The 22460-nt window shown below is 69.0% G+C and overlaps 2 protein-coding genes across 5 annotated transcripts in view; one reads left to right on the forward strand and one right to left on the reverse strand.

Moving 5' to 3' along the window:
* LOC122477429 (cohesin subunit SA-2-like) overlaps nucleotides 1-12994 on the forward strand; it is a 65167-nt gene extending 52173 nt beyond the window's left edge. For both annotated transcript variants that reach the window (XM_043570404.1, XM_043570405.1), the window contains 13 exons: nucleotides 889-965; nucleotides 1374-1461; nucleotides 1715-1795; nucleotides 2905-2997; nucleotides 4180-4339; nucleotides 5438-5586; nucleotides 6378-6479; nucleotides 9013-9164; nucleotides 9475-9612; nucleotides 10027-10211; nucleotides 10728-10833; nucleotides 11347-11434; nucleotides 11766-12994. In XM_043570404.1, the coding sequence (XP_043426339.1) occupies nucleotides 889-965; nucleotides 1374-1461; nucleotides 1715-1795; nucleotides 2905-2997; nucleotides 4180-4339; nucleotides 5438-5586; nucleotides 6378-6479; nucleotides 9013-9164; nucleotides 9475-9612; nucleotides 10027-10211; nucleotides 10728-10833; nucleotides 11347-11434; nucleotides 11766-11780 (1434 nt within the window). In that variant the 3' untranslated portion in view covers nucleotides 11781-12994. The remainder of the gene's footprint in view (nucleotides 1-888; nucleotides 966-1373; nucleotides 1462-1714; nucleotides 1796-2904; nucleotides 2998-4179; nucleotides 4340-5437; nucleotides 5587-6377; nucleotides 6480-9012; nucleotides 9165-9474; nucleotides 9613-10026; nucleotides 10212-10727; nucleotides 10834-11346; nucleotides 11435-11765) is intronic.
* The window catches only part of PPP2R3B (protein phosphatase 2 regulatory subunit B''beta), a 56557-nt gene continuing 47000 nt past the window's right edge, over nucleotides 12904-22460 (reverse strand). For 2 of the 3 annotated variants that reach the window (XM_043570409.1, XM_043570407.1), the window contains exons 9-13: nucleotides 22141-22230; nucleotides 21810-21985; nucleotides 16169-16287; nucleotides 15984-16090; nucleotides 12904-13643 (exon numbers count right to left, since the gene is read on the reverse strand). In XM_043570409.1, the coding sequence (XP_043426344.1) occupies nucleotides 13493-13643; nucleotides 15984-16090; nucleotides 16169-16287; nucleotides 21810-21985; nucleotides 22141-22230 (643 nt within the window). In that variant the 3' untranslated portion in view covers nucleotides 12904-13492. Of the gene's footprint in view, nucleotides 13644-15979; nucleotides 16091-16168; nucleotides 16288-21809; nucleotides 21986-22140; nucleotides 22231-22460 lie in introns of those variants that run through there. The other variant, XM_043570408.1, reaches the window with a different exon arrangement.

Below are 22460 nucleotides of genomic sequence, written 5' to 3' on the forward strand. Positions count from 1 at the left end.
GCCTGTTGGGGGTCGGCCCGGAGAACCCGGGGACCGGCTCTTGGTCTCTGGGGATGCAGGGTGGGTTCTCTGCGCCCCTGCCGTTCACCCCGCACCTCCGGTGGGGGCTTCTGTCCCCTGGGAGTGGGTAGATGTGGGGGGGGGTCACACATGGGCCTCACTTTCCCCCAGGGGAGCCCCGTGAGCCCACAGAGGACCCAGTCTGACCAAGGCCGTGGCTCTGCTCGGGCAGAGGGTTTCTGTAAAGCGCCACGTTGCGAGCACTTTTGGGGGGGTCATCCTGTTCCGGGGGGGGGTGGTGTAGTCCGAGAGCGCACACGTATCATGTGACTGGGCCGTGTGCCAATAAAACTTTATTGGCACCGACGGGCCGAGGGCCACGTGACCTGTGGACCAGGTGTCCAGCCCCGCTTTGGGCACTTTCCTTCTGAGGACCCGTGGCCACAGGCGGGGCTCCCGGTTCCTCTTGCGGCCCCCAGCCGAGGGCCTGCCATGAATTTGGGGGGGGGCTGGGGTCAGCGACACGCTCCCCTGTGTGTTCTGCCCGCTGCCAAGTGGGAAATCTAGTTCCTGTAGCGGGTTCCTCACGGGGCCGCGCCTGAAGTGCTGGGAGACGGCGGATCTCGGGTCATTTCTGTTCTTCTCGGCGTCCGCGCACGCGTGTTTGGGGACTGTCCCACCCTCCTCCCCGCCCTTTTCTGCGAGGCTGGAGGCAGAGTGGCCTGGGGTACCACGTCCCGATCCGAGGATTTAAAGAGCCGCCTTCCAGGAAGTAGCAAGAGAGGAGGCTCCTAGGATGGCGGGCCAGCTCGAAGCCAGGGCCCCAGGAGCCCCGCCCGGGACACGTGTGTCAGGCGGCCACCCCTTTGCTCTCTCCCTGCTGTGTAGAAACAAGGCCAGTTCCTGGGACACCACGAGATGGGTCGCATCTGCTCGACGCTGCGGAGGCTGGTGGCCTTCTACAGGTGAGTGGGGTGACACGGCCGGCTCCCTCCGCACGGGGCACACGTGACCCCCCAGCAACGTGCCCGCTGTCTCACTCTCAGCTGCGTTCCTGTGTCCCGGGTGAGGCGAGGGGGGTTCACAGCCTCAGGGGTGTCCCCGGGGTGGGCCAGGTGGCTGCGGGTTCCCCGGGACCCCGTCCTGCCCGTCCGGGGCCCTGAGCCGCGTGTGCAGGAGCTGGGACCGCCTCGGCCACGCCCGCGCCGTGGTATCCCGGAGGGGCCGCCTCGGCCATCTGGGGCGGGTGCCCCTCGGTCTGCCGGGAGTTGGTCCTGTGGCTCCGGGGGCTGCTGACCAGGCGTGGGCGGCTCACCTCGGGGATGCTGGGGTCCCGGGCCGAGGTGGGCCCTGAGAGCCCCGTTTCTGGTCAGCACGCACGACCTGAGCAGCTGGAACCTGTACGAGAAGATGGACAGTCTGCTGACTCTGCGCAGGCACCAGGGCAGCATGCCCACCGAGGTGAGGGCCACGGGGTCAGGGGAGGGCGCCGGTGGGAGGAGGGTGCCGGGGCGAGAGCGGGTCCTGAGGTGCAGGGAGGCGGGAGGTCCTGGGGGAGAAGGAAGGGTCCTGGGGAGGAGGTTCCTGGGGTTGGGGGGAGAGGTCGGGCGGGAAGCAGGTCCCGGTCAGGGCTCGGGGTCTTGTGCAGAGAAACGTCCGCAGGTGGGTGTCCTGTCCGTGTCCCCAACTCCATGACAGGTCTTGTGTCCCGTAGGTCATCCACTGTGCGCTGCAGTGCACCTACTATGCGCTCCTGTGGCAGATCGTGGCAGCCACGGACCGGCTGCCGCCTCAGGTGGGTGAGGGGCCGGGAGGGGTCCGGTGCGGGTATGGGTAGGTGAGAGGTGGTGGTGGGGGCAGGTGTGGGCAGGTGAGGGGCCGGTGCAGGTGTGGGAAGGGTCAGGTGTGGGCAGGTGAGGGGCCGGTGCAGGTGTGGGAAGGGTCAGGTGTGGGCAGGTGAGGGGCGGTGTGGGGGGCAGGTGAGGGGCGGTGGGGGAGTAGGCGCAGGTGTGGGCAGGTGAGGGGCGGTGGGGCAGCAGGTGTGGGTACGTGGACTCCAGTTGTCTGTGACGGATGCGGCAGGCTGGGGACAGGGGACGACAGGGTCACCACTTCGACAGGCATCCGCCCCCACCACTGCCTAGCGTGTGTCACCCTGGGGTCGGGCCTGGGCTCCTGGGATCTGACCCAAGAGCTGACCTTGGGCCCCGGCCGACACGGCCCTCCAACCTGTCCGCCCGCCACAGGGAGCTAGGTTTAGATCCTCTCTGAGCACCTGCCCCGTGTTTGCTGGGTGGGACCCTTGACCTTGGTTGCTGGCCAAACCAAGGGTACTTTGAAGTCAGCTGTGCTTTGGGCCCGTATTTATGGCTGCCTGGAAACGTTCAGCCCTAATTCCTCATGACGAAGGACATATGGGGGGGGGGGGAGAGGAGCATGTGGGAGGATGGCAGGTGGGGAGGGGTGTGGGGGACAGAGGGAGGTAGGGGAGGGGGACACGGGGGTTGGGGGAGGTAGACAGTGGGACGAGAAGGGGGGTGGGGGAGGGAGATAGTGCGGGAAGGGGACAGTGGGAGGTGGGGAAGGGGGAGGGGGCTGCCGGGGGTGGGGGGACACGGGGGTAAAGACCGGGGAGGGGGCCGGGGGGGACGTGGGGGTGACGAAGGCAGTTCGTCTGCGTCAGGCTGTGGCTGGAGGGCCGGCTCCCCTGGGCGGGGCAGGTGCCTGGCTGTGTCAGGTGGGGAGGGGGGAGGGGGTTGCCGGGGTGGGGGGGGCACGGGGGTAAAGACGGGGGAGGGGGCCGGGGGGGACGTGGGGGTGACGATGGCAGTTCGTCTGCGTCAGGCTGTGGCTGGAGGGCCGGCTCCCCTGACGGGCGGCCCCTGCCCTCTCGCTGTCCGGCAGGACGCGCTCCTGGACTTGCGGAGGCGGCTGATGAAGTTCTGCGTGGCCTGCCGCGTGTACCTGAGCCACCAGAGCAAGGTGCTGAGTGAGAAGGTGGGTGCGTCCCCCGGGACCCTCACGGGGTGGGGATCCCGGGGCGGCCGAACCAGGGGAGGGGCGGTAGAGAGGCCCGTGCGGATCGGGGCCTGTTCGTGTTTTCCGTGACGTTGTTTCCACGTCGAACCGCGCGTCTCGCACGGTGACACGTCCGCTTACGTGCATGAACGCGCGTGAACGTCCCGTTCGCATAAACCCGTGCGCGCGCCCCCTGGTTATGTGCAGTACACACGTCTTGCGTGGGGCCCTGGACGCCGAGCGTGGGCAGCTTCCGCACGCGGAGAGTCTTTAGGGCGATGTCACGTCTGCGGGGAGGCGGTTCTAACGGCTTCGTGACGCGGGACAAGCCACTGCGCTTGGTGCTGTCGTGTGTGCTCAGTGACCTGCTGCTTCCTTCTGGTGCGCGTGCGCACGTGCGCACGTGAGAGCGACCCGTCGCTGTCTCAGATACAACGTTTCGCGGCCGACCGCTGGCCGAGGAGCAGGGCCCAAGTCTCCTCTCCGGGCTCCGAGCTCCGTCCTTCGTGACCCGCTCCCCGTCACGCAGCGTGTCCGCGCCCCCTGGTCACTGCGGGTTGTGGTCACGAGCCTGCATGTGGCAGACGTTTCCACTCACCATGTGTGGCGTTGCCCGCGTGTTGTGCGTGCGGGCGCGTCTGTCATCTGCACGTGGTGCGTTTCTCGTGTGTGTGTTGTGTGCTTTGGATTGTGTCCCGTGCGTGTCGTGTCTGGTCCGTATGTTGTATTTGTCACACGGGTGTTCTAGGTTTCTTTCTCGTGTGCGTGTCGTGTCTGGGATGGTCACACACGGTTGTGTATTTGCGTTTCCGGTCTGCAGCGTCTGTGGCTTTCTGTTACCCGTAGGCTGCGTGTGTGCGGCTGTCTTTCCCGCCTGCGTGTGACGCGTCACTCTGCTGTCAGCCTTGTGCGCTGCTGGCTGACGGCAGCTTTTCGACGTCACCGAGCGTCCCGTGTGCTGGTCTCGTTGGACCCTGTGTCACGGGCAGGGTGGGGTCGAGGCGGGGGGTGTCTTCGAGGGGCCGGCTGCTGTACCCCTCCCCGCACTCTGGGTCCCGCCCAGCCCTGGGTCGCCCACCCCTGGGAGCCTGTGGGGGGCAGCCGGGGGCAGGCAGGGCATGACGCCCCTGTGGCTGCTCCGTCCCCCCCTCACCCCCTCAGGCCTTCATCCTGCTGTGCGACCTGCTGCTCATCCTGAGCCACCAGGGGCCCGAGGACACCGGCCTGGGGCTGCTCTTCTTTGTGCCCGACCACATCCTGCAGGGCAAGCTGCTGAGCTTCGTCAGGGAGCACGTGTTTCTGGAGGAGTCGGGGTCTGAAGGTATGCCCCCCCCAGGGGCCGCAGGGGGGTAACCCCGGGCAGGAAGGGTAGGTGGGGGCCGAGGTGGGGGAACAGAGTGGGGGGTAACCCCGGAGTGGAAGGGTAGGTGGGGGCTGTGGTGGGGGGACAGGGGAGTAACCTCGGGGTGGAAGGGTAGGTGGGGGGATGGGGGGTAACCCCGGGGCAGAAGCATAGGTGGGGAGTCAGGGGGGATGGGGGGGTAACCCTGGGGTGGAAGGATAGGTGGGGGCTGTGGTGGGGGGACAGGGGGGGTAACCTTGGGGTGGAAGGGTAGGTGGGGCTGTGGTGGGGGGATGGGGGTAACCCCGGGGCGGAAGGGTAGGTGGGGGGTCGGAGGGGACGGGGGGTAACCCCGGGATGGAAGGGTAGGTGGGGGCTGTGGTGGGGGGACGGGGGGGGTAACCCCGGGACGGAAGGGTAGGTGGGGGCTGTGGTGGGGGAACAGAGGGGGGGTAACCTTGGGGTGGAAGGGTAGGTGGGGGCTGTGGTGGGGACATGGGGGGTAATAACCCTGGGGCGGAAGGGTAGGTGGGGGGTTGGGGGGGATGGGGATAACCCCGGGGCGGAAGGGTAGGTGGGGCCGCGGTGGGGGGACAGGGAGTAACCTGGGGGTGTAAGGGTAGGTGGGGGGATGGGGTGTACCCCGGGGCAGAAGGGTTGGTGGGGGGTTGGGGGGGACGGGGGGGTAACCATGGGGCGGAAGGGTAGGTGGGGGTGGGGCACAGCAGGGCACCGTGGGGTGCTCTGCACCCGGGATGATGAGCTGCACTCTGCACGTGTCTGTCTCCCGTGTTCACGCGGTCACGGGAGGGTCGGGGGAGCGCTGAGCAGGCGGTCAGGACCAGGAGACGCAGGCACCCCGTGGCACTCACGGGCTCTGTGCCGTTGGGGCCACGGCGTCCGGTGGCGGGTGTGACCCGCGACCGTCCCCCGGAACGCTGCCCGGACCCCGAGCACCTCTGGATCGGACTTCCCACCGTGCCCGGCCGCGCCCTGCTCGCCTGCCACACGGCTGCCCCACGGCTGAGCCACGAGGGGGCCGCAGGCCAACGTGGCCGACGCGTACCGTCTCCCCAGGCCCCAGCAGGATTTACAAGGAGGATGACGCAGACGAGCTCCACGAGCTGTTCCACCGGAGGAACATGCTGGCCGTGTTCTGCAAGCTTGTCGTCTACAACGTGCTGGACTTGAGCGCGGCCGCCGAAATCTACCAGTTCTACCTGAAGGTGCCCGCGCGGCCCTCCTGCCCCCCCCCCCACCCCCAGCCCCCGCCGGGCTCCCCCTCCCCCGCCCACTGCTTTCCTGCGCAAGACACAGAGTCGGGGTGACAGATTCCAAACGGACGGAGAGCACGGGTGGCCACTGTCCAGTCTTACGGACGCACGGTTCTCGTGGCCCCCACCACTTCCTGCGGACGAGCCCAGTGCAGCGCGCGTGGGGACTGCGTCCCCCTGAGCGTCACATGTGCGTTTTTGTAGCGCTGTCGTCTCTCCCCACACCTGACGTCTAGCGGGTTTCTTCACTCGGGACATCACGTGCTGTCTTTTAAAGCCGTTCCCTCAGTTTCGTGCTTTTGTCACTACCGAGACTGCGTGCAGCCGATCTTGTGACGGCAGGGTCCTGTGGCCGTGCGTCTGCGGGCTGGTGCAGTCGTGGCAGCGGCACGTCACGGTGGCTCCGAGAGGCCTCGCTCCCTTGCTCCCGGCCCTCCATGCCCGGTGGCCCTGCCCTCCCCACGGAAGAATCGACCCGGTGGGAGGGGCCCAGCCAGTCCTGGCAGTGCAGCTGGCCCCAGGACCTTGATGCCTGATGGCTTCGGCTTCCTAGGTCCTGTGGACGTGCTCCCACCCGCTGGCGCTGACGCGGGGCCTGGTGGCCGGCGGGATCCACGTCCGTCTAGGTCCTGGGGTTCGAGCTCTGTGGCTGTCCTTAGGGTTTGCAACGTTGGGACCCGGTGTGGTAATGCGTCTGTGCTTGCTGCGTCCCTGTGCTGACGCACGCCTGTCTTTGCCCTCAGCATTACCATCACTTTGGTGACATCATCAAGGAGACCATGACCAGGACGAGACAGAACGACAGGCTTCGCAACGCGCTGTCCCTGCTCCTGTGCCTGCAGCAGGTGAGCGGTCTGTTCCGGAAGGTCGGGCGGCACTCTGTGGCTGCTCCCCACGACACCAGGCCCCGTTGCCGGGGCGTGGAGGGGCGGGCGCCCTCGGGGATGCGCTGGCCGTGGGCACCGCTGCCCTCTCCTCGGGAGTCCTGCACCCCCGTCAGTGGCCTGTGAGCAGCTGCTGGAGGGGACGGCACGTGCTGGCGGCTGGGTCATCCCACGCCCCACGGACAGACAGGGTGGCTGAAACGTCAGACCCTTCTCCCTCCTGGTTCTGGAGGCTGCGGCCTGAGACCAGGGTGCCAGCGGGAGGGGGCACCGGGGTCAGGTTCTGGGGAGGCCTCTGGAGGGCCACACACGGTCCCCTCTGCCGTGTCCCCACGTGGCTGTGGGCGGAGGGCAGGAAGCTCTAGGGACACCTTCGAGAGCACTAACGCACTGCGTGGGCCCCGCCATCCTGACCTGATCTGCTCCCCGCCAGCTGCCAGGGCCCCCTTGGTGGTCAGGCTTGCGCACGTGGATTCGGGGGACTGATTCAGTCCCCCGCAGTTGGCTTCCGCGGTCGGCCCCACCTCAGGGTCGTGGGACCTTTGTGTTGGGTTCCTCTGCTGTTCAAGGACGGGAGGACAAAGGAGGATGCGGTCACAGGGTGTTGCGGGGACACGTGGCAGGTGGACGCATGTGCCCACGGCTTCCTAGACGGAGGGGCGTCACCGCGTCGTGGGGGTCAGGGGGCCGCCGTGCCCCAGTGTTGGGCTGGATTGTCCCCGGGGGGGTTCCACGTGTGTCCTCGCACAGTGAACTGGGGGCGGGGTGTCCCTGACCCTCCGGGTGGGCGTCACCCCCAGCTCCGTCCACTGAACCTCAGGATGGGCATCCCTCTGTCATGACACGGCGTGAGAGGGCGTCCGCATCTATTCTTCCATCCCGTGGTGGTCGCCTTACCCACATACGTGGCACCTGTGGCCGTGAAGCGTGGCTTGTTCCGTGCTCTGTTCTGCTTTTCACACGGGTGTGTCTGCCTCTCGTGTCACGACGGGCAAGGATGGGAGGGTGTGGCAGAGCCAGTGTTGACTTACAGGCCGGCAGGGTCTCTGGCGGACAGCCTGCATGGTGGTTTTCCGGCACCTGGCCTCTGTTTCCGGGTTCTGGAGCGCGAGCACCTTCTGGAGGCTCGCCCCGAGGCCTCCCTTTACCTCTGATGCTTTCCTGCCATTGGTTCTTCCTCGGGAAGCGGCCTTGTTCCTCCCGTTGTGGGACGGGTCTCACGTGACCTATTCGGATGACCCACAGATGCCCCAGGGCACGCGTGGAACGTTGGCGGGCACGTCCCCGCCACGTCAGGGCCCGCTCTGCGTGTGCCTCCTTGGACTGGGAGCATCTTTCTCGCTCCTGGTTTTCTGTTGAGTCCGCCTCCGGGGCAGGCCCGGGGAGCTGCTGCTGAGCAGATGTGACGTGGCGGACTGGGGTGACCGCCGGATGGTGCGGGGACCCCGGATCCCCGTGTGGGCAGTCACGGGTGCTCCCCTGGCACCCTGGCCTCGGCGTGGCTCCCCGGAGGAGCCCCGCCCCTGTCCTCTGTGGAAGAGGTCATCGGCGAGCGGCACTGTCGTCCGGGACCTGGTCGTCACGGGCACTCGCTCGGCTCTGGGCGGGGGCTGCAGGTCCAGGAGACGCCTCTCTGGATCTCTTGAGCCTCCGACCCCGGGGGCGGGGGCTGCCTGTGCCAGACGGGGGGCCTCCCTGAGGCGCTGGGGGGGCATGGGGAGGGCCCAGTCAGCTCTCAGGGGTCCCGGCCCATCTGCTGGCAGGGCTGACCCTCCGGTGGAGATGCCTGGTGCACAGACCTGTCCTGCACCCCTCGGTTCTCCAGCCTCTACAGGCTCTGTGCAGGGCGGGCCGCCCCGGCCCGCTGCCTGCTGCACCCGGAAGGTGCTGGCAAGGGCGTGGCCGCCCGACCTTCATAAAACTCAGACCCCGCAGACGACAGGATCCAGACTCTGGACACGGGGCTCCTCCAACACTGTGGATGCAGTGTTCGCCCCCTACTCAGGCACACGGCTCCCCCAGACGCTGGGATACAGGCTGCCCCCCCCCACTCAGGCACACGGCCCCCCCCCCCCAGACCCTGGGATACAGGCTGTCCCCTCAACCCCCCTTCTGAGGCACACGGCCCCCTCAGACCCTGGGACACAGGCTGCCCCCCCCACTCAGGCACATGTCCCCCCCTAGACCCTGGGATACAGGCTGCCCCCCCTGCACCCCTACTCAGGCACACCGGCCCCCAGATCTCAGACACAGCCTGCCCCCTCGACCCCCCTACTCAGGCAGACCCACTCTGCCTCCCCTACTCAGGCACACGGGCCCCCAGACCTGGGCTGCTCCCCGTACCCGCCCCCACTCAGGCACACGGGCCCCCAGACCTGGGACACAGGGTGCCCGCCCCCTACTCAGGCACAGGGCCCCCAGACCCTGAGAGCCTGGGGTCGCTGGCGCATGCCCAGCACGGCCCTGACCCCACTGGGTCCCTGCAATCCCCCAGCTCTTTCAGAAGCACATGGACACGTACGGTCTTAACTACGACCCCATCGAGTTAATCTGCGGCCCCTTCTACTCCATCCGGCTGCTGGCTCGCCGCTTTGCGCTCACGCTCGGCTTTGACCGCGCCCGGGAAGCCGCCCACCTGATCCAGAGGTCCGTGCGGGGGGCTGCCCCGTCCACACTGCCCCCTTCCCGACTACACCGCCCCACCTGGCAGTCTGCTCGTGGTCTGGGTCCCACCTGGGGCTGTGGTCCAGGGTCTGATACCAGGCCCCGAGGCGCGAGCCCCCCCCCCCCCCCGCGTCCCCCCCTCCGTGTTCTCGGCACCTGCCCGACGTCCCGCCCACCTGCCGGCGTCCCCGCCCCCAGGCGCGAGTTTCTCCCCCCCCCCCCCCCCACGCTCCTTGCCGGTCCTGGGCACCTGCCCGACGCCCCGCCCACCTGCCTGCGTCCCCGCCCCCAGGCGCGGGCTGGCCTACGCCTTCTCCGAGGCCCCGGTGGCAGAAGCGGAGGGGGGCCGCCAGCGCTACCCAAACCTCTGCTTCCTGCTCCTGCTGGCCGAGTTCTCCTGCAAGATCCCCCCGGCCGAGCGCGGGACCGCGTGAGTGCGCGGGGAGCCCCCGGGGGGCGGGGCTCGGGGGCGGGGAGGGCGGGCGCCCAGACCAGGGAGCCGTGGGGAGCGGGGCGCGCACGCGGGAGGGAGGGTTCTCGGGGGGGGGGGGTACCGTCCTCTTCACGCCGCGTGTCCTGGCCCCGGCCCCGGCTCCGGCCCCGGCTCCGGCCCGTGCGCGCGCTGGAGGCCGAGGGCTCGGGGCTGGTCCGGGTCGGGGGCGCCGGGCTCCGCGTGCAGGACTCACCTGCGCCCACCGGATGGCGCCCCTCCGGCAGGCCGTGGCGGCCCCAGGGGGAGCGGGAGGGAGGGGGGGTGGCTCCTGAGGACCTCGGTGGGGTCCCCTCCCTCGCCCCCTCCCCCTCCCCCACAGCCGCCCTCCCACGTCCTCTCTTTTGCCCGCAGACTCGCTCACTTCCAGGACTCCATACCCGAGGGCGTACCTAGCTTTGGGGAAGGGGATATGAACCCCCTGCTCGTGTACCGCAAGTCCCTGATGAAGACGGACTACGTGCCCCAGACCGAGGAGGAGGAGGAGCCGGCCGCCAACCCGTTCGATGCCATCTGCAAAGAGAGCAAGCGGCCGCAAGGTGCGGAGGGGGCAGGGAGGGGGGAGGGGCGAGGGGGTCTGGAGCGGAGAGGGAGTAGGGGAGGGGGGTCTGGAGGGGGGAGGGGCGAGGGGTCATGAACGGAGGAGGGGGGGAGGGGGAGGAAGAGGGAGGAGAACGGGGAGGAGGAGAACGGGGAGGAGGAGAAAGGTGGAGGAGAGGGGGGAGGAGAGGGAGGAGGAGAGGGGGGAGGAGGAGAGGGACGAAGGAGGGGTGGGGAGGAGAGGGGGGAGGAGAGGGGGGAGGAGGAGAGGGACGAAGGAGGGGTGGGGAGGGGCGAGGGGTCGGGAGGGGGGAGGAGGAGGGGGCGGGGAGGGGCGGGGGCGAGGGTTCGGGAGCGGAGAGGGGGTAGGGGCGAGGAGGGGTCGGGAGGGGTCCGGAGGGGGTCGGGTGGGGGAGGAGGAGGGGTCGGGAGCGGAGAAGGGGAGGGGCCTGGGGTCGGGAGTGGAGGGCGCGGGGTGGGGCGGCCGGCCATGGCTGACCCTCCCTGCCGTGCAGAGCTGCCCGCAGCCACCTGCTCCACCTGGACACCAGACACCTTGGCCAGCTCCTCCGCGGGGGACCGAGAGCCGAGGACCCCGTCCAGGGGCCGCAAGTCCAAGCGGTGAGCGCACCGCGGGTGCTGCTGTGCTCCTGTCCCCGGGCGGGCGCGACTGGGGTAGGGGTGGGGGTCCCGCTTGCGGCCGAGGCAGGGGTGGGCTGTGTCTGGGGAGGGCAGCCAGGGAGGGGCTCTTCCCCTTCCGCCCAAAGCGTGGAATAGGGGACACAAGGGTGTTAGGGGTGCAGCTGAGCCCTCATCCTGGGGGCTGTGTCGCCTCCACGTGTCTCCGGGAACCCACACCCCCTTCTCCATCCCCATCCTGCCTCCCTATCCCTTGTCTCCCCATCTCTTGCCACACTGCTGCACCCTGCCGCCCCTGCCAGCGCCTCTTGCCCCAGCGGGGCCCCTGCTCTGTGGCCCTGTTCCCTGCAGCAAATGGGCCTCCAGCCCCCCTGCTCCCTGAGGGGCCTCCTGCCCCAGGGCCTGTCAACAGGGACAGGGACCCGACCAGAGGCAGAGTCCCTGGAGGCCCTGTGTCGGTCTCCGTGGCGAGCGAACCCCTTCTTTCTCTGGCAGGGATATCTTTGACGTTGACTTCCTGTCGTCAGAGGATTCGGACAACTCTTCCAACGAAGACGTGGACGTGGAGGGCATCTCCGTGCAGGTCTGTGCCGGCCAGGCCTCTGGGAGGTGGCCTCATAGGGGCGCCGACTTCGGTTCTGGAGGGTGCCCGGGGCGGGGGGCGGGGGGCTGCCTTCCCCAGCCACGGCCCCTGGAGGCGGCACGGCTCATCTGCCACGGGGCCTCTGGGTGACGCTGTGGCCGCTGTGCCCGTGCGGGTGCGCGCGTGTCCTTCTGTGTGCTCCCCGGAGATCCAACTCCTGGTCTGACGGCTCGCTGGGTCCGGGTGGGTCCGGGCGGTGGTGTGCACAGCTTTCCGTCTGTCCGTCCGTGTGTCTGTGTGTGGGTCCTGAGGGCTGTCTGTCCATCCCCAGGGAGGATCTGACTGAAGAGGAAACCCCCCACCCCGTGAGGAGCTCCCCCTCCGTTGCTGTGTTCTGTCCCCCGTGGCCACCCACTCCTGGGGTCGGGGAGCCGGTGGCCTCCGAGTTCGGCCGACCCGGGCCCTCCAGGTCTCTAGGCAATGACAGCGACCCCTGCCATCTGCATCTGTGGATCCGAACCCCTTCTGTGGGGAGAGGGCTGTGTGACCGCTGACCGGGACCTTGGGATGCCCACCCAGGTGCCTACCGGCTGGCAGCTTTCTCTCCGGGTGACTGCTGTGCTTGGCCGGACGGTTCCAGAACCAGCTGTGTTCTCCGCCGTGGAGCATGGTGCTGGGTCCCTCGTCCTCGCGGTCCTACGTGCGGCGGCTCTGGGTGGGCCGCCGGCTGTTCCTGTCACAGCCCAGGGCCTCGCTGTCGGGCATTTTGTGACGTCCGGCGCTGTGGGCCAGCTGCGGGGCAGGGAGGGCCCCGGGGAGTCTGCAGTCTGGTAAGCACGGGGACGCTCCAGACAGACTGGCTGCGCGGACCTGAGGCAGGGGCCTGGGCTGGATGCTTTCGGGCCACCCTCCCCCGGACACGCAGGGTGGGGCCTTCTGCCCTTCAAATCTCGTGTTGGTGCCAAACCACAGACCCTTCTCGGCCACTGTGTAGAGGGGGATGGCCCCCCGCGCATCCCGCACGGAGAACCAGCCCCCCCCCCCCACTCCGCGCGTGTGCGTCGGACCCTGGCCTGGGGGTTGGCTGCCTGGGTGGGACGTCTCGTCCCCCCACTCCTCCGGTCCCGTCCCCTCCCCTCCGTCCCAGTCCTGTCCCCAGGACTTGGGAAGCTGCTGTAGGAAAGCGCTGCCCCCCCCCCGCCCCCCCAACCCCCGCCCCGGCCGTGGGGTCAGGAGCACGGGCGCCTCGCCTGCAGGCCTTGCGGGGACGGCCATCTGCTGGACGCTCCAGGCCCAGGGCCTGTGACCCTCGGCCGGGCCTCCCATCCCCAGAGCCGTCCGTGCCAGACGGAGTCTCCCTCGTGACACTGCCCTGTGCCCCCAGTAGCGTCGCTGCCTGGTGTCCGTGTTCTCTGTGACCTTTGTGTGCTGTGTCTGTGTTGTGGGCTGGGCGAGCCGGGCCCGGCACGGAGAGTCTGTAACTTCTTTATTTGAAAATACAAACGTGATCTCGTAAAACGTTTTTAAATCGCTATACACACCAAATAAAAGTTAACTTTACACGTTTTGTACACGTACATGAAAACGTAAGTACGCTTGAGGGGGCGCACCCTCCCACACCCTGCACGGAGGGTCGTGGCCCAGGCCGTGCCCGGAGATGCTCGTGCAGACGAGACGGAAGGTCCCGGGGCTTCTGGAATGTTCCCGACCGACTCCGTGAGAACACGGGGCCACCCGGCACCCAGAAGTCCGCGCACGGCCGGCGACCCCGAGGCAGCTCCTTTGGAGGGGAGCCGCCGGCCAGGCCGCGTAAGTGTCCACACGCCTGAACTCGACGGCTAGCGGGGCCTGCCAGCCAGGGGTTCTTGCACGGGGGTCGGCCCCTCCTGGCCAGGCGGGGACAGGAGCTCCATGGCCACGTGACCCGCTTCGTGTCCAATAAAAATTCGTCATCTCCTACAAATCACTTTCTATAAAAAACAGCTCAACAAACAGCTTTGACACACAAGCTGCCTCGCGTCCAGCCGGCTGGCCCGGACCCCCGGCCGCGGGCGCACGTCACGAGGGCTGTAGGTCGGCGTCGTCGCACGCATACTCGTACAGGTCGACGGTGCCCAGGGCCGAGGGCGCCTCGAAGAAGGGCCTCTGGGCCAGCGGAGACCTCAGGGCGCTCAGCTTCTGGTCCACGGGACTGAGCTCGGCTTCGTACCTGCAAGCAGGAGCTCGTGAGTGTGCTGGGGCGCGGCCGAGGCGGGCGGCCCCCACGAGCTGCCACGCGGGCCGAGCTGTGGTAGGCCCTCCGTGAAGTGCCCGTGGCCATGGGCCGTGGGCGCCAAGGCCACCTGGCGGAACTCGGCGTTGGGCCTGGGCGGATGCCGCGACCCCTGGTCGGGGTGACCCATCTGCACGAAGGACTGGGGACGGGACAGGGACGCGTGCCGACTTGCGGTCGGCGTCGTAGCCGACGTTCTAGGCCGTGCCGCGGGCCGGCGGAGAGGAGATCGAAGCGCGCTGCTCCAGGCCACGTGCCTGTCGGCGCAGAGCCCCCCACCGACCCACGACACGCTTACGCGGCCACCGGGTACGGTTACCACAAGAGGCAAGTGCAAGGTCGGTAAGCCCCACGGGGATCGCCAGCAACACGCAGCGGTATGCTGCAAGTTTCAAACCTCCTCAGGGTGCCTGGGTGCCTCAGTCCGCTAAGCGTGTGACTCTCGACTTGGGCTCGGCTCACGATCTCACAGTTCGTGGGTTTGAGCCATGCGTCGCGCTCTGCGCTGACAGCCAGGAGCCTGCCATGCGTCGCGCTCTGCGCTGACAGCCAGGAGCCTGCTTGGGATGCTCTCTCTCTGCCCCTGCCTTGCTCATGCTCCCACTCTCTCTCAAGAGTAAATCTTAAAACCCCACCTTCCCGACACCCCGACATCAGGAAGCCCTTCTGTGACAGAAGGCGAGAAGATCCACGTGCTGAAAACCACAAAATATTTTCCGGCAGAAGAGTCAGAGACCCAACTTGGCGGACAGCGTGCACGTCTGCGGATCAGGGAGCGCGGCGTCGCAGAGAGGCCCAACACCTCCACGCCGGGTGAGATTCTCAAACACGAGTCATCGAAACTTCCGTCTGTTTTGTGACAGCACACCTGCACGAGGCCGGTGGCAACGGTTCACGTCGGCCCAGAACCGAGGGGAAGCCACCCAACGTGGGTCACCTGGTGGGGGGTCGCCCGCGGCACAGAAGGGGCCCCCCCACGAGCACAGTGAACAGCACGGCTCTGCCACACCTTGGGCCCGCAAAGGCGGTGTGGAGGGACGTGGGGGTGTGCTTCTGTGACGGCCCGGAAATGCACGACGGCCGAAGGCCAGCACCTGCCAGGGGCCCAGGTGGGGAGGGGTTCGGGGGTGACGGACACACGCCCTGCTGGATCTCAAACTCTCTTGGGAGTGAGGGTCGGGACCCTGGCGGCCCCATGGCCGCCGAACGGGGGGCGGGGGGTGCCTCTCGTACGCGGGCCCCGCTCCTGACCCCGTGTGACCCTGACCCGGGGGACAGGCGGCCCTGAGGGGGCGGGGGGGGGGTGGGTGAAGAGCCCTGACGGGAGTAGAGAACCCGTGTGCCGCCTGAGCCTGTCGGGTGCCTGTGTGGAGGCTGGGATGCCTGAGCCCCCCACCGTCTGCACCCCGCACACCCAGCCACGCTCGTGGGAGCAGATGCCCCGCTGATGCCACATGTGGTCAACCCCGGGTGAGAGGGCGTCCATCAGCACCTGGGCCCCGATGCCCCTGTCCCCCCACGGGCCTCAGGTGCAGACACCAAAGACGAGATTCCCCACTGCAGTGGCCCCGTGAGGGTGTGTTGGGTCCCAGCTTCTGAGCTGGCCTCTCAGACCCCAGCCCCGCAGTGCGTCCCCCCTGCCAGGCCCCTCGGGGAGCCCTCCACCCGGGTCACTGCCTGGGCCCCCGTTCAGCGTGGTGGGGGGAGGGGGACGGCTCGGCAGGTCACGTCCTGGGGAGCACGCAGCACATCGGGGTGGGCGTGGGGGACAGAAGGGGACAGATCATGCCCCGGGCGGCAGGCCTCACGCGGCCCCGCTGCAGGGCCCGCTCTGGGCCGACCTGGCTGCCGCTCGCGGGTCCCAGCCCAAGGGGACAGGAGGCAGCACCGAGGGGCTGTTTCCGGGGAGGGGGCGGGTGGGCACTCGCTCCCGGGTCCCCACGTGGCCACAGAGCCTGGGGAAGGGGCCTCAGGGTGGAGCTCTGCTGGGGCGGGGTTTGTGTCCAGGCCGCGCGGCCAGCGCGAGTTCCCTTTCGGGTTGGGGACACCCGCAGCTGCCTTTCCCTGCCCACGGGGTCCCTTCTTGTGGGGGCAGACACTCGTCACACGGATGTCAGAGGCCCCACCGGAGCCAGGGGGCGGCCCCCGGGAGTCGCCAGCTCTGGACGGAGCCCGTCCGGGGTTGGGCACGTGTGGTTTGAAAGGAGGCGCCCGCCGGCCGCTCAGCACCCGCGTCCGCCCGGCTGTCCCCGCGTCCCCGCGCGCACACTCACTCACCCGTCCTCCCACGGCTCTCCCGCAGCCTCCTCAGCCACCAGGATGTCGTACTCCTCAGCCGCGTACTTCTCCCAGTCGGAGAGCTCGGGGCCCTCGCTCTCGCTCTCCTGGATGAGACACGGGTGTCACGCGGCGCAGATGCGGCCGGCACCCCACGCGCTCCCTGCCACGCCTGCCACGCTCACCCTGAGCAGGGACACCTGTTCTTTCTGCTCGTGGTCGAGGTATTTCTCGATGTTGAAAAAGGTGTCAAAGAACACGTTGGCCAGTTTGCAGTTTTTCAGATCGTGGAGCGTGATTTTCCCTGCGGGCCGTGAAGCGTTTTCAAGACGGTTACTCCCGGGGGCGCGTTCATGAGGGTCCGTCGGGGGGTACGCGTCCTAACTCGCGGAGAAACTGCACTTTGTGACACAACTGGGCAAAACACACATGCGCAAGAGGGTCCCAGTGTGGGTGGACGGCTGGCGGCGGGGGGGGGGCAGCGGGGACCAGAGGCCTGGGGTCCTGAACACTCGCACGAGAGGGTCCCCGGTGTGGGCGGACGGCTGGGGGGGGGCAGCGGGGACCAGAGGCCTGGGGTCCTGAACACTCGCACGAGAGGGTCCCCGGTGTGGGCGGACGGCTGGGGGGGTGGGCAGGCAGGACCAGAGCCCTGGGGTCCTGAACACTCGCACAAGAGGGTCCCCGGTGTGGGCGGACGGCTGGGGGGGGGGCAGCGGGGACCAGAGCCCTGGGGTCCTGAACACTCGCACGAGAGGGTCCCCGGTGTGGGCGGACTGCTGGGGGGTGGGCAGGCAGGACCAGAGGCCTGGGGTGCTGAACACTCGCACCAGAGGGTCCCCGGTGTGGGTGGACGGCTGGGGGGGGGGTGCAGCGGGGACCAGAGGCCTGGGGTGGTGCTGAACACTCGCACGAGAGGGTCCCCGGTGTGGGCGGACGGCTGGGGGGGGGGGGGCAGGCAGGACCAGAGGCCTGGGGTCCTGAACACTCGCACGAGAGGGTCCCCGGTGTGGGCGACGGCTGGGGGGGGGTGCAGCGGGGACCAGAGGCCTGGGGTGCTGAACACTCGCACCAGAGGGTCCCCGGTGTGGGTGGACGGCTGGGGGGGTGTGCAGCGGGGACCAGAGGCCTGGGGTGCTGAACACTCGCACCAGAGGGTCCCCAGTGTGGGCGGACGGCTGGGGGGGGGGGCAGGCAGGACCAGAGGCCTGGGGTCCTGAACACTCGCACCAGAGGGTCCCCGGTGTGGGTGGACGGCTGGGGGGGGGGCAGCGGGGACCAGAGGCCTGGGGTCCTGAACACTCGCACGAGAGGGTCCCCGGTGTGGGCGGACGGCGGAGGGGGGGGGTGGGCAGCGGGGACCAGAGGCCTGGGGTCCTGTGTGGCCCGGAATGGGTGAGAGGACGCACGTGGAGGAGGAGCGCAGGAACAGAGAGGAACTCGGCCACCAGGGGGCGCCCGCCACCCACATCACGGAGCCAAGGACTGGGGATGGCAGCCCGGCTCGCAAGCTGCGGCCAGGACCCCGGGATGAGGGGCAAACACAGCGAACACCCCAAGACCGTGTTTCTTCCGGACACGGAAACACGAGACTAACGGCGGCCTCACGGCCCGGGAACAGCCTCCCTCCGTCCGTCTCAAGGTGCCCTGGGGTCCTTCCTCGTGCCACCGCGGGCCTGCCCGTTGGTCACGGGCTTCTCAGCTGAGGGGTGTCAGGGGACCCCCCTCCCCCCCCCCGCCGACTCCCTGGCCGACCCCGCGGTGTGGGCGCCAGGGGCAGGGACCGGAGCCGGTCGGGGCAGGGGCAGGGGCGGGGGGGGGGGGGCCGGTGTCCACGGTGCCGTCCCACCCCGGGAGTCTGGGCTCCGTCTCGCCAAGGTGGGACACGCGGGAGACCCAGGGTCAGGGACATCCACCTTCCTGACGCGGGCGGGCGGGACGGGGGTCCTCAGCTGACAGCCCAGGGCCCCTCCCAGGTGAGGGCTGAGGGGACCCTGGGGCCTGCTAGGGCGCCGGAAGCGAAGCCGCGGGACCCGGGGCAACAACAACAGCTCCCCCTGCCCTGGGTGGGGTCCTGGGATGTGGTTGGTCCGAGCCCTCCCCGAGGCCCCGCCCACCGCGTCACCGACTCGGGGCGGGGCCGGCCGGCCGGTTCGGGGCGGGGCCAGCCGGCTCGGGGCGGGGCCGGCCGGCACCAGAGTGGGCGTCCCTCGCATCCGAGGGCCTGTCCTCCTCCGCGGGAGCCTCTCTCACACGGGGGCACCCCGCGTCACACGGGGATGTCCCTTACATGGGGGACCCGCGCTCAAGCGCAGTTGCCCGCACCTGGAGGCGTCGCACGTCGCAGGGAGAGCGGCCCCTCACTCGGGGTCCCTCACACAGCAGGCATCAGCATGACAGGGGCACGTTTGCTCCCGAGGCGCAACGTCCCCCAAGGGGGGCTCCCCCATACCGAGAACATCCCACACGGGTGGCCCCTCACAGGTCCCAGGGGTCCTTCCCTCACCCAGCAAGGGGCATCCCGTCTCGGGGGAGGGACATGTCACGCCACAGGGGCATCTCCTCACACACACACGGGGGGGGGGGGGGGGGGGGGGGGAATCTCATGGGGGGGGAATCTCATAGGGGTGGGGTGGGGTCTCCTCACACACGGGGGGGGCATCTCCTCACACGTTGGGGGGCACCTCCTCACTCACGGGGGGGGGGACATCTGACACACGGGGGGGCATCTCACTCACGGGGGGGGGCATCTCACTACGGGGGGGGCATCTCCTCACTCACGGGGGGGGGCATCTCCTCACGGGGGGGGCATCTCCTCACTCACGGGGGGGGCATCTCCTCACTCACGGGGGGGGGCATCTCCTCACTCACGGGGGGGGCCTCTCCTCACATGGGGGGACATCTCCTCACACACGGGGGGGGGGCATCTCCTCACACACGGGGGGGAGGGCATCTCCTCACTCACATGGGGGGTTATCTCACCACTCACGGGGGGGGGGCATCTCCTCACTCACGGGGGGGGCACCTCACTCACGGGGGGGGGGACATCTGACATATGGGGGGGCATCTCCTCACTCACGGGGGGGAGGGCATCTCCTCACTCACGGGGGGGAGGGCATCTCCTCACTCACGGGGGGGAGGGCATCTCCTCACTCACGGGGGGGGCATCTCCTCACGGGGGGGGGCATGTCCTCACTCACGGGGGGGGCATCTCCTCACTCACGGGGGGGGGCCTCTCCTCACTCACGGGGGGGAGGGCATCTCCTCACTCACGGGGGGGGCATCTCCTCACTCACGGGGGGGGGCATCTCCTCACTCACATGGGGGGTTATCTCACCACTCACGGGGGGGGGGCATCTCCTCACTCACGGGGGGGGCACCTCACTCACGGGGGGGGGACATCTGACATATGGGGGGGCATCTCCTCACTCACGGGGGGGAGGGCATCTCCTCACTCACGGGGGGGAGGGCATCTCCTCACTCACGGGGGGGGAGGGCATCTCCTCACTCACGGGGGGGGCATCTCCTCACGGGGGGGGCATGTCCTCACTCACGGGGGGGGCATCTCCTCACTCACGGGGGGGGGCCTCTCCTCACTCACGGGGGGGAGGGCATCTCCTCACTCACGGGGGGGGGCATCTCCTCACTCACGGGGGGGGGGCATCTCCTCACTCACATGGGGGGTTATCTCACCACTCACAGGGGGGGGGCATCTCCTCACTCACGGGGGGGGCACCTCACTCACGGGGGGGGGACATCTGACATATGGGGGGGCATCTCCTCACTCACGGGGGGGAGGGCATCTCCTCACTCACGGGGGGGGCATCTCCTCACTCACGGGGGGGGGCATCTCCTCACTCATGGGGGGGAGGGCATCTCCTCACTCACGGGGGCGCATCTCCTCACTCACGGGGGGGTGCATCTCCTCACTCACGGGGGGGCCATCTCCTCACTCACGGGGGGGGCATCTCTTCACACACGGGGGGGGCATCTCCTCACTCACGGGGGGGGCCTCTCCTCACATGGGGGGACATCTCCTCACACACGGGGGGGGGGCATCTCCTCACTCACATGGGGGGTTATCTCACCACTCACGGGGGGGGGCATCTCCTCACTCACGGGGGGGGGCATCTCCTCACTCACGGGGGGGGGCATCTCCTCACTCACGGGGGGGGGGCATCTCCTCACTCACATGGGGGGTTATCTCACCACTCACGGGGGGGGGGCATCTCCTCACTCACGGGGGGGAGGGCATCTCCTCACTCACGGGGGGGAGGGCATCTCCTCACGGGGGGGGCATGTCCTCACTCACGGGGGGGGCATCTCCTCACTCACGGGGGGGGGCCTCTCCTCACTCACGGGGGGGAGGGCATCTCCTCACTCACGGGGGGGGGCATCTCCTCACTCACGGGGGGGGGGCATCTCCTCACTCACATGGGGGGTTATCTCACCACTCACGGGGGGGGGCATCTCCTCACTCACGGGGGGGGGCATCTCCTCACTCACGGGGGGGGGCATCTCCTCACTCACGGGGGGGGGGGCATCTCCTCACTCACATGGGGGGTTATCTCACCACTCACGGGGGGGGGGGCATCTCCTCACTCACGGGGGGGGCACCTCACTCACGGGGGGGGGACATCTGACATATGGGGGGGCATCTCCTCACTCACGGGGGGGGGCATCTCCTCACTCACGGGGGGGAGGGCATCTCCTCACGGGGGGGGCATGTCCTCACTCACGGGGGGGGGCATCTCCTCACTCACGGGGGGGGGCATCTCCTCACTCACGGGGGGGGGCATCTCCTCACTCACGGGGGGGAGGGCATCTCCTCACGGGGGGGGCATGTCCTCACTCACGGGGGGGGGCATCTCCTCACTCACGGGGGGGGGCATCTCCTCACTCACGGGGGGGGGGGCATCTCCTCACTCACGGGGGGGGCACCTCACTCACGGGGGGGGGACATCTGACATATGGGGGGGCATCTCCTCACTCACGGGGGGGGGCATCTCCTCACTCACGGGGGGGAGGGCATCTCCTCACGGGGGGGGCATGTCCTCACTCACGGGGGGGGCATCTCCTCACTCACGGGGGGGGGCCTCTCCTCACTCACAGGGGGGAGGGCATCTCCTCACTCACGGGGGGGGGCATCTCCTCACTCACGGGGGGGGGGCATCTCCTCACTCACATGGGGGGTTATCTCACCACTCACGGGGGGGGGCATCTCCTCACTCACGGGGGGGAGGGCATCTCCTCACTCACGGGGGGGGGCATCTCCTCACTCACGGGGGGGGGCATCTCCTCACTCACATGGGGGGTTATCTCACCACTCACGGGGGGGGGCATCTCCTCACTCACGGGGGGGGCATCTCCTCACACACGGGGGGGGCATCTCCTCACTCACGGGGGGGGGCCTCTCCTCACATGGGGGGACATCTCCTCACTCACGGGGGGGGCATCTCCTCACTCACGGGGGGGGGGCCTCTCCTCACATGGGGGGACATCTCCTCACACACGGGGGGGGGCATCTCCTCACACACGGGGGGGGCATCTCCTCACTCACGGGGGGGGCATCTCCTCACTCACGGGGGGGGGCCTCTCCTCACATGGGGGGACATCTCCTCACACACGGGGGGGGGCATCTCCTCACACACGGGGGGGGCATCTCCTCACACACGGGGGGGGGCACCCTTTCCCTCCAGGGGCAGCAGCGTCTCTTCACGCGGGGGGGGGGGCATCTCCTCACACACGGGGGGGGGGCGGATCTCACACAGGGGGGGGCACGCTTTCCCTCCAGGGGCAGCAGCGTCTCCTCACGCGGGACGGTACCTTCGCTCTGGGGCTTCACCAGGTCCAGCATCTGGCACAGGCAGTCCTCGAAGGGCAGGGCCTCGATGGCCATGCTGTCCAGCCTGCGGCACTGCTCCTCATAGAAGTACTCCAGCTCGAACATGGACAGGGCCCCGTCCCCGTCCAGGTCCATGCAGCGGAACCAGTACTCGATGCTGCGGTCACGGCAGGTCAGGGCGAGCCTCCGTCGGCCCGGCCGGCCGGGACGCGAGGACCCTGCTGGCGCCCGCGCTCGGGGACGACCGCCCCCCCAGGGCTCCCGACCGCCGTACCCAACAGACCGCGCGACAGCGCCGAAACGCGTACCTACCTGGTTGGAGTTTTTTTGTCTTCCTCCGAGATCAGAAACCAGACAAAGTCGGCGTAGCTGATCTTTCCCTCCTTCTGTACTTTTCTGCCCCTGGGTTCCGGGCCGAGAGCAGCGGACGAAACGGGGTCAGGGGGAAGCGGCCTGAGGCGGGACGTCCCCGCCCGCTCCCCGCCGGGAGTGGGGCCTGGCGTTTGGCCCCGTCCTGCACTTGGCTCCCGCCGGGGGAGGCCCGAGAGGACGCGCGCCCCCACCGGGGGGGGGGGGGGTTACCCTGCGACCACGGATGGGGTAGGGGTGGCCGCGCGGCCTTGGTCACGGCC

The sequence above is a fragment of the Prionailurus bengalensis genome, chromosome X (genome assembly GCF_016509475.1).
Source record: "Prionailurus bengalensis isolate Pbe53 chromosome X, Fcat_Pben_1.1_paternal_pri, whole genome shotgun sequence".
Lineage (NCBI taxonomy): Eukaryota > Metazoa > Chordata > Mammalia > Carnivora > Felidae > Prionailurus > Prionailurus bengalensis.